This window comes from Montipora capricornis, chromosome 12 (genome assembly GCF_036669925.1).
Source record: "Montipora capricornis isolate CH-2021 chromosome 12, ASM3666992v2, whole genome shotgun sequence".
In the NCBI taxonomy this organism is placed as follows: Eukaryota; Metazoa; Cnidaria; class Anthozoa; order Scleractinia; family Acroporidae; genus Montipora; species Montipora capricornis.
In genome coordinates, this window is record NC_090894.1 from 39,232,438 (window position 1) to 39,242,437 (window position 10,000).

The 10,000-nt window shown below is 43.5% G+C and overlaps 1 protein-coding gene and 4 non-coding genes across 5 annotated transcripts; 3 read left to right on the forward strand and 2 right to left on the reverse strand.

Annotated features, from left to right (window-relative positions):
* Window positions 1-2,639: 2,639 nt before the first annotated feature.
* Window positions 2,640-3,782, forward strand: LOC138025829 (uncharacterized). Its single transcript, XM_068872986.1, has one exon. The coding sequence runs from the start codon at window positions 2,640-2,642 to the stop codon at window positions 3,780-3,782; it is 1,143 nt and encodes a 380-aa protein (XP_068729087.1).
* A 1,524-nt stretch (window positions 3,783-5,306) lies between these two features.
* Window positions 5,307-5,379, reverse strand: Trnav-cac (transfer RNA valine (anticodon CAC)). The gene has a single exon. It is a non-coding gene; the product is annotated as a tRNA-Val (tRNA).
* A 591-nt stretch (window positions 5,380-5,970) lies between these two features.
* Trnan-guu (transfer RNA asparagine (anticodon GUU)) lies at window positions 5,971-6,044 on the forward strand. Its single transcript has one exon. It is a non-coding gene; the product is annotated as a tRNA-Asn (tRNA).
* Window positions 6,045-7,513: 1,469 nt separating this feature from the next.
* Trnav-cac (transfer RNA valine (anticodon CAC)) lies at window positions 7,514-7,586 on the reverse strand. Its single transcript has one exon. It is a non-coding gene; the product is annotated as a tRNA-Val (tRNA).
* Window positions 7,587-8,190: 604 nt separating this feature from the next.
* Trnan-guu (transfer RNA asparagine (anticodon GUU)) lies at window positions 8,191-8,264 on the forward strand. The gene has a single exon. It is a non-coding gene; the product is annotated as a tRNA-Asn (tRNA).
* The last annotated feature ends 1,736 nt before the right edge of the window (window positions 8,265-10,000 follow it).

Here is a 10,000-nt window from a genome sequence, read left to right on the forward strand (position 1 = left end):
GGCTGCACGTACCATAGTGTGAACTCCTCCGCATAGTTTGTCCCTTTCTGATTCTTTCTACTACCATTCAGGAATAGTTTCCTGTTATTCATCGTACACATTGTTGTTAGTATATACACATAGCTATTTGCACCACTTGCCGTAAGAAGCATGCTGAGCGACTGGCGGCAACTGGATGGCAGAGCTCTGCTAAAGTCTTGTCTAACCAGGAAGAAGCGGATACTGAAAGGTTTGTTGATTATGTTTATTGCGTTCGAGGTCCTAGACCATGGAAGCAGCTAATTTAGTGCCAAGTCACATGCTGAGAGCGAGCAGTTAAGGCAAAGATCACTCAATTTGCGTGGACCCCTTTTTGAATTCTTTTTGAATGATATGACACCAGAATTTCTGCAATCAAGGTTTGTTTATGGTGACAATCAAAGTGCTTACCATTTAAGGAATACTGAATACTGAAAACAAATTAGTTCTTCCACAACCGCACCCTGATTATTTGAAGAGAAGTTTTTCGTGCAGAGAAATAGTTAAGCAGGCCATTCTGGAATGGTGAAGAAATTAAAGGATTAAATTAAAGGAAATGTACTATAATAATTATTTAACTGCAGTAAATCTGTAATGTGACCTGCCCAACTGGTGAATTGTGATGATTTTCATTTTCCGATATTGCACTAAGAAGTCCTCTTGCAAAATTTACATACTGACCCCCTTCAACCCAGAGCTAAACAAACATAGTTCCTCCCTCTTTGCAAATGGAAAATAGCCTTGAACCCCCTTGTCTCTTCCCTCCCCTCTACATAAACCGGTCCCTTAATGCCCCTCTTTAGTAATACGGTTAACATGTTTTATAAATCCGCGCCTATACCTCGCGGCAAAATAGATAATATTTCGATCCTCCGAGTTGCTAAAGCTGAAGCAAGAACAGCCATACGAGCAAATGCTGCTGAAATGCAGACAACGCCATTTCGCCAGTTCCCCACGCCTGCCTCGAACCCACATTCCAGTCCTTGTTGGAGTCCTGTCTTGATTCCCGGAGTAACCTCTGGTCATAGACCTGAATTAGTCAGCACCTATAACGCTGCGATGGACGAGGTTGCAAGAAATGTTCCTTGCGAAAGAAAACCTCCAAAATCACAGCTTGTCTCATGGGAAAAATGTACTTCAGAACAGCGACAGTGCTTCATCGAAAAGGCCAAAGAAGACTCCATGCTTGTGTGCGAAGTGATAGCCCCAACTACGGGAAGGTGCTTTTCAATGCCATGGCCACCTTAGGAGAAATGGATGACGTAGCAGAAGCCGATGATGTGCTCAAAACCTTGATAAGCGCTTACAAAAATGCTAAAACCAAAAGCACCAAGACGCAAATTCTCAGTCTATTATGCGTACAAGTATTCGGTGAGCACACTGAAGAAACTTCATGCACCATATGGAAAACTGTCTACGCGTCAGATACATAGAGCGCGGTGTAATGCAAGAGCGATAGGTGCAGGCTTGGCTCCTGAGGAGAAGAAATACCATCGTGTCCGCATTGATATGAGCAAAGTTGATCATTTCGTTGAGTTCATTAATCACCCGTACTTTTATCAGGATGTATCCTACGGAACTAAGTTACTTAAGCTAGACAGTGGCCAGACAATGGAAATGCTAAACGTTGTCCGTACAGTAACTCGTTCTACAATGATTAGTCAGTACATGCAGTTCTGTCAGGAGGAGAGATTTGAACCTGTAAGTCGCACCACCCTCTTCAAGATTCTGGAAGTAAGACAAGCTTCGCAGCGAAAGTCTTTACAAGGCCTCGACAATACGGCCGCCGATGGCTCTGCAGGTTTCCATAAAATTGAATCGATAGTCGATGATCTAGAGAAAGGAGGGATGGACAGGCAATGGTGCACTGAAATCAAGGAAAGGCTAAGGAATGGGAAACGCTATTTGAACACACAGAAAGCTGCAGTGACTGCCAAGACCTTCGAAACGCATTCGATGAAGTCGAAGATAGAATTCAAAGTGCCCTGTGGATTCCTTACAGCTATGAAGAACGAGAAGATCTGCTATACGACTTCAAGCTGGCAAAGGCAGATATCTTGCACTGGAAGGCGCATGTTGTTCGTTCCGTTAACCAAGAAGCGGCAAAGCAAGATCACTTGAAGATGATAAGTGTGAATCCAAATTGTGCGCTGATAATAATGGATTGGGCGATGAAGTTTCTTCAGCTTAGATATCGAGAAAATAAGTCCGACTGGTTCGGTAAGAGAGTATTGAGTTGGCACATATCGACGGTGATCACAGGCGATCTTGACGTCAGTGGAAAGCTGGAGATGCAGTCATATGCTAATCTGTTTGATGCATGTCAACAGGATTGGTTCGCTGTGTGTTCTATTCTAAAAAACATATTAGGAGAACTTAAGGCCAAGAAGCCTCACATCACCCAAGTTTATTTGAGATCAGATGAAGCTAGTTGCTACCATAATAATTCTCTAATCGCTGCAGCAAGGAAGGTTGGTGAACGGGTTGGTGCAGACGTTTGTCGCTATGACGTTTCTGAACCGCAATATGGCAAAGACGTTTGTGATGGGATCTTGTGCCCCATGAAAACATGCATCCGCCGTTTCTGCGACGAAGGACACGACATTCTGACTGCGGGGGACATGAGAAGTGCACTATCTGAACGACCAGTGAAGGGTACCTCCGCAGGTGTTTGTGAGGTTGACGAAGCGAAGTTAACTCTAGAAGTGAACAAAATAGATGGTTTCAGCAAACTGCACAACGTTCAGATTGATGAGAAAACTATTCGTATGTGGAAGTCCTACAGAATTGGGCATGGCAAGGAAATCTCATTCGACCAGCTGGTGACAAAAGATCAAGGGGACACCTGTCTCATAGTTAAGGAAGAGTTTTTCCCTTTTCATAATTCACATGTATACCAAAGCAGAAATTCTGTGGCGGAGGATTCAGATGAAGGCAATCGTCATCACGATTTGGACAATTCGGACATTGAAATTTTTGAATGTTCGGAGCCTGGGTGTGTGAAGAGTTTTCAGCTGTTTTCAGAACTTGAAGCGCATTTAGATGTAGGGGATCACTGCGTTGAGGCTGAAAGACAGTCAGAAACGCTTTACAATACGATTCGTAGAGATTGGGTGGAGAGATTTACCACAACAGTCAACATCACTGAAGATGAACCTTGCGAACCTGTCCACCAGAGTGAAAGTGAACCGGCGCCCGCCACGAGCTGTGTTATTATGGGCTGGGCCCTAACCAAGCAACGAGCAGGATCAACTAGATTCCCCGAGAAAGTTAAAAACTACCTGATTGCAAAGTTTGACCCCGGAGAACAGTCAGGGCTAAAAGCTGACCTTCAGCAAGTTTCCAATGATATGCGGAAGGCAAGAGATGAGCAGAACAGAAGGTTATTTGAGCGAGAAGAGTGGTTGACTAAAAGCCAAGTGCAAGGGTTTTTCTCACGCCTGTCTGCAAACAGAAGAAGACAACAAGCACCCTCACCTGAAGGTGAGCAAAGTTCAAAGGAACTCTTTCTAGAGGAAGAAGAAGAAGAGCGACAGCGGCTGATGGAGCACATCTCAGAGGAACTGAGGCCGCAGCATCCCCTTTCATACGACGCCTTCAACTTGTGCGAGTGTGCGAAGAAAAATAAGCTGCATCAATTTAACGTCACACTGCTCAAGGATATCTTGCGCCATTATGAAGTACCATTTAAATCAAGAGACAGAAAAAAGGACCTGATAGATCTATTGATGTCATTTGTTCAAGAATGCAAATGCTTTAATTAGAGCACTACTGGCATGTAAGTCCATTCAAATCTCAACAAGTTACATCGTCTGGAAATAAGGAGGCAAAACCAATGCAAACTGAACTGTTTTTGTGCGCGTGTGTGTGTGTTTTTATTTTTTGATGAATGACTAATAGTTGTAAAGCCATTTGTTGGGTACTGATTGAACCCTTTCAACCTCGTCGAACTCACCATCTAACTTTCCTTGGGTCGACATGCCGACATACCGTAAACGTTCAAATTAAAGACGCAAACTACAGTAAGCTAAACGTACCGTGATATTGCCGGCCAAGAGGTGGTATTTCATGGAAATTTACGATGGCATCAATGCAAATAACATAATTTTTTCCTCTTTGCCCCCGGCTGTTGACTGTTGCGCGACCGGCCCCTACCAAGAACACAACACTACGTTGTCATGAAAAAGGATTCACCGTGCTCAATGCGGTAACCTACTGCACACTAGCTCAGAACATAATTCTGATCATAAACATTATTCTGTACCCAAGTGTATTGGTGAGGAACACACCACACCAGTTTGGTTGCTAATTTGCATAAGTAAATATGTAGACGACGAGTCTCCCTTGTCTTCTCTTGTTTATTCTTCACAAACAGGCCAATTTTCGTACATGCAAGATCTTGAAGGTTGAACGGCATTTAGGATGAAGTAATTGAATTATCTATACAAATATTTTCTCAAGAGAAGGATGTTTCTCAAACTTGCGATCAAAAAATAGATGGAACGGCGGTTCCTTTTATGTCAAAATAGCGCCGAATAATTGTGAAAATAACGAACCCTTTTACGGCGCCCGCAAGCGAGTGCCCAAAAGTTTTATTCTATGATGTGTTAGCCTTGTATAAGTACTTTCCAGCTGTAGTAGTCTTAGCTCTAGATAACGTCCCACAACTGAGATAATACCTTTCAAACGCAGGTACCTCCCGCCTCAAAAAATTCTCGGCTCAAGATAAGGTATTTTGAAACATTCATAACCCAGTAAATATTTTGTAGGACTCAATCGTTGAACCTGTGATGCATTAAAGAAGAGTTACTCTTAAATATATAAAATAATCAGCTTTCCATAATAGAAAGCAGAGCTTTGCTGGTGTCCGATAGTTGCAGCTAGATCGAAGGTGTTACAGACGGCAAATTGTGGAGTTCAGAGGTCACCTCGGAAACAGTCCTCTAAAAAAATTAAAGGCATGGAATCGATCAAAGTAAATGCGATATTTGTACATGGGATAGGGTAGTCGACAATCACTGAAAATATCAAGGAAATCGATGAAGGGCGGAAATTTGCCTTACGCGTTCTTACCCGGAGAGCCTCTTAACAGGTACCGATGCACAGACCCAGACGGACAGAAGGAAAGTGCATTTTCTTCGACTTGACAACATATGATCAATGGTCTTTGGAGATTGCGGGACTGCAGGTTGTTGGGCTGGAATAAACATGGTGTAGCAGTCTTCAAAATGAGAAACCTGGAGTTGTGGTCGTTTAGCTTCAGCTATAGGCTCCTCAAAAATGCTCTTTGTTTTCGGCAGGACTTGAACCTGCGACCTTCCGCGTGTGAGGCGGACGTGATAACCACTACACTACGAAAACAAGCACGACTTTGTGAGCGGTTAATTATTTGCGGAATGTTAAGGAGTATGAAATTAAAAAGGACCACTGTGCTCTCAAGTGATCCAAATTTCACAACTGCACTCTTCTGATGTAAGGCTTTTCTTTTAAGAATGAGGAACTTCAGGCATTGCAAAAAGCCTATTTAAAATCAGGCTTGCTTTTAAAGTTTCTTTGTCTTTGGTGTGTGTGAAACTCAAAGATTCTTGGGGAATAGAGTTGTCACCGTGAAATGGAACATTAAGATACTGGAGTGTAAGTGGAAGCAATAAATGCTCTCAAGTGCAACAAAATCAAAGGAACGTTAAAAATGTCTTCAAAGACGTTGTGGGCTGGTTGTTTTGTGGACAGCTGTTGGAAATAACGAAGCAAGTGAGGCATAAGTAGAAGGAAATCAAAGGATCGTTAACAACACGTTCTGGACTGGTTGTTCTTTTTCTCGACATTGCTACTTTCGTGTCTGAAAAGGACAAGAAAAAATGGCCGCAGGAATTTAGAAGGCTCATCGCATAGTCGTGGTCAAGATTGAGTGGAAGTTTATCCAATCTTGTCCTTGGCCAAGCGTTCAGACTTGTCTCTGTGGCGCAATCGGTTAGCGCGTTCGGCTGTTAACCGAAAGGTTGGTGGTTCAAGCCCACCCAGGGACGCTTAGTTTTGATTGGCATAGGCCAGCTGTAGGCAAACAAGTCAAGGTTGGCCATGACTAAGGGGCCAATCGGAAGATCACTTCCTCACCTTCGTCAAAGCGAGTCTATGTGTGACGTCTTTGCCTTGAAAAGCGATTTTCATTCATCTGTAGAGTTGATTACGGGCGTTTTTCGGGTCAACATTAACAGCTTTAAAAAATGGAGGATTCCAAGTTTCCTGAAAAAGTCAGCAGGTGGAGGTCATTCCTCCGTGAGGCTCCTTTTCTGTCACTTGCCATGAATGTCCCAGTGATTTCACAGTCACCAGGTGAACAGGAGTTCCCATCGTTGAACCAATAGAGACCTTGTTTAGAAGTTTACAGCGGATAAACTGCTCTTCATTCCAAGGAAAGACTCGCAGACATGACATGATTAAACTTGGTAACAATACAACAGGCTGCCTGTGGAAAATCCGGGTGTCGATCTCGGTACCTCCCGCATGCGAAGTGGGCGCTATATTCCCCGTTTCCCGGAACCACGCTGGGTAAGTGATAATTATGCGATTTGCACTTAAATGTTCGCCACCGCGATGCCTTGAGCTTCTCATTTGCATCATCTGTTTTTGCCTCGACACCTCGTCGTCCGTGATCAGATATATTATTGAAGAGAGCGTGAGGTCGGAAGAAAGCTTAGGATTAGGCACAAAAGTGACACGAGCGACCAGCTATGGAAATGTCACAAGACCACTTGTCAACGTTAAACCTTATGAGTAAGAGAGTTTAATGTCATCCAGCTCTGTGGTTTGGAAGACAACTCGACCAAGATTCGAGCATTCTATGCTTGCCTCAAGCTTTTTAACTTGAACAGAAGTGGGACGTCTGGTGTGACACGTTTGTGGTATGAATGTGCTAATCATGCGAAGGGGTAAGACGAATTTACCACGCTTTCCAATTCATGATTAAATTTGATACGTTGACCTCCAATGGCGAAAGAAGAGTGTGCCGTATGTTTCGTGATACTGACGGCAACTTCTTCATCTATGAACATTGCTGTATAAAAGGGCCTGTCCGGGAGTCGAATCCGGGACCTCTCGCACCCAAAGCGAGAATCATGCTAGACCAACAGGCCGTGCAGAGAAAGCTACCGTCACGCCCATTGTGTTGCAAATTACTTGAGCGAGAGTTGAAAAGAAACCCTACCACTTGTCCTAATGTGGTGTTCTATGTCTAATTTGTCTCATTCTTAATCACCACGTGAGTGAAGTAGCTGAGTTGAGGCAATTCGCGTTTAACAGGCACCGATGCACAGACCCAGACTGACAGAAGGAAAGTGCATTTTCTTCGACTTGACAACATATGATCAATGGTCTTTGGAGATTGCGGGACTGCAGGTTGTTGGGCTGGAATAAACATGGTGTAACAGTCTTCAAAATAAGAAACCTGGAGCTGTGGTCGTTTAGCTTTAGCTATAGGCTCGATAAAAATGCATTTTGTTTTCGGCAGGACTTGAACCTGCGACCTTCCGCGTGTGAGGCGGACGTGATAACCACTACACTACGAAAACAAGCACGACTTCACAAGTGGTTAAAAAATTTTGGAATGTTAAGGAGTATGAAATTGAAAAGGATCACTGTGGTCTCAAATGATCCAAATTTCACAACTGCACTCTTCTGATGTAAGGCTTTTCTTTTAAGAATGAGGAACTTCAGGCATTGCAAAAAGCCTATTTAAAATCAGGCTTGCTTTTAAAGTTTCTTTGTCTTTGGTGTGTGTGAAACTCGAAGATTATTGCGGAATAGAGTTGTCACCGTAAAATGGAACATTAAGATACTGGAGTGTAAGAGCACGAAATAAATGCTCTCAAGGGTTACCACTAGTGCAACAAAATCAAAGGAACGTTAAAAATTTCTTCAAAGACGTTGTGGGCTGGTTGTTTTTGTCGACAGCTGTTGGAAATAACGAAGCAAGTGAGGCATGAGTAGAAGGAAATCAAAGGATCGTTAACAACACGTTCTGGACTGGTTGTTCTTTTTCTCGACACTGCTACTTTCGTGTCTGAAAAGGACAACAAAAAATGGCCGCAGGAATTTAGAAGGCTTATCCCATAGTCGTGGTCAAGATTGAGTGGAAGTTTGTCCAACCTTGTTCTCGGCCAAGCGTTTAGACCTGTCTCTGTGGCGCAATCGGTTAGCGCGTTCGGCTGTTAACCGAAAGGTTGGTGGTTCAAGCCCACCCAGGAACGCTTTGTTTTGATTGGCATAGGCCAGCTGTAGGCAAACAAGTCAAGGTTGGCCATGACTAAGGGATAAAATCGGAAGATCACTTCGTCACCTTCGTCAAAGCGAGTCTATGTGTGAGGTCTTTGGCTTGAAAGCGATTTTCCTTCACCTGTAGAGTTCATTACGGACGTTTTTCGGGTCAACATTAACAGGTTTAAAAAATGGAGGATTCCAAGTTTCCTGAAAAAGTCAGCAGGTGGACCTCATTCCTCCGTGAGGCTCCTTTTCTGTCACTTGCCATGAATGTCCCAGTGATTTCACAGTCACCAGGTGAACAGGAGTTCCCATCGTTGAACCAATAGAGACCTTGTTTAGAAGTTTACAGCGGATAAACTGCTCTTCATTCCAAGGAAAGACTCGCAGACATGACATGATTAAACTTGGTAAAAATAAAACAGGCTGTCTGTGGAAAATCCGGGTGTCGATCTCGGTACCTCCCGCATGCGAAGTGGGCGCTATATTCCCCGTTTCCCGGAACCACGCTGGGTAAGTGATAATTATGCGATTTGCACTTAAATGTTCGCCACCGCGATGCCTTGAGCTTCTCATTTGCATCGTCTGTTTTTGCCTTGACACCTCGTCGTCCGTGATCAGATATATTATTGAAGAGAGCATCAGGTCGGAAGAAAGCTTAGGATTAGGCACAAAAGTGACACGAGCGACCAGCTATGGAAATGTCACAAGACCACTTGTCAACGTTAAATCTTATGAGTAAGAGAGTTTAATGTCATCCAGCTCTGTGGTTTAGAAGACAACTCGACCAAGATGCGAGCATCCTATGCTTGCTTCAAGCTTTTTAACTTGAACAACAGCGGGAGGTCTGGTGTGACACGTTTGTGGCATTAATGTGCTAATCATGTGCAGGGGTGAGACGAATTTGCCAAGCTTTCCAATTCATAATTAAATTTGATACGTTGACCTCCAATGGCGAAAGAAGAGTGTGCCGTATGTTGGGGCGTGATACTGACGGCAAGTTCTTGATCTATGAACATTGCTGTATAAAAGGGCCTGTCCGGGAGTCGAACTCGGGACCTTACGCACCCAAAGCGAGAATCATGCCACTAGACCAACAGGCCGTGCAGGGAAAGTACTGTGTACTTGAGCGAGAGTTGAAAAGAAACCCTACCACTTGTCCTAATGTGGTGTTCTATGTCTAAATTGTCTCATTGTTATTTACCACGTGAGTGAAGTAGCTGAGTTGAGGCAATTCGCGTTTAACAGGTACAGATGCACAGACCCAGACGGACAGCAGGAAAGTGCATTTTCTTCGACTTGACAACATATGATCAATGGTCTTTGGAGATTGCGGGACTGCAGGTTGTTGGGCTGGAATAAACATGAAGTAGCAGTCTTCAAAATGAGAAACCTGGAGTTGTGGTCGTTTAGCTTCAGCTATAGGCTCCTCAAAAATGCATTTTGTTTTCGGCAGGACTTGAACTTGCGACCTTCCGCGTGTGAGGCGGGCGTGATTTTTTTTTTCTGTCTAAAAAGGCTCAAAAAGAGCTTTTTTATTTACACATAAAAAAAATAAATATATTAACCGAGTTCAATTTACAAATCAGAGCAAATGTAACGTTTTAACGTCATTAGAATGTAAATACTAAACGATTTCCGTCCACTCTGGCAAAAGCTTTGCCCAGACATGGTCTTAAAACTTTCATGATTCTGTCTAATACAAGATAACTTAAACCTTAACCGT

Excerpts from the sequence above, each read along its gene's own strand:
- LOC138025829 (XM_068872986.1), top strand. The coding sequence starts at position 2,640 with ATGAGAAGTGCACTATCTGAACGACCAGTGAAGGGTACCTCCGCAGGT.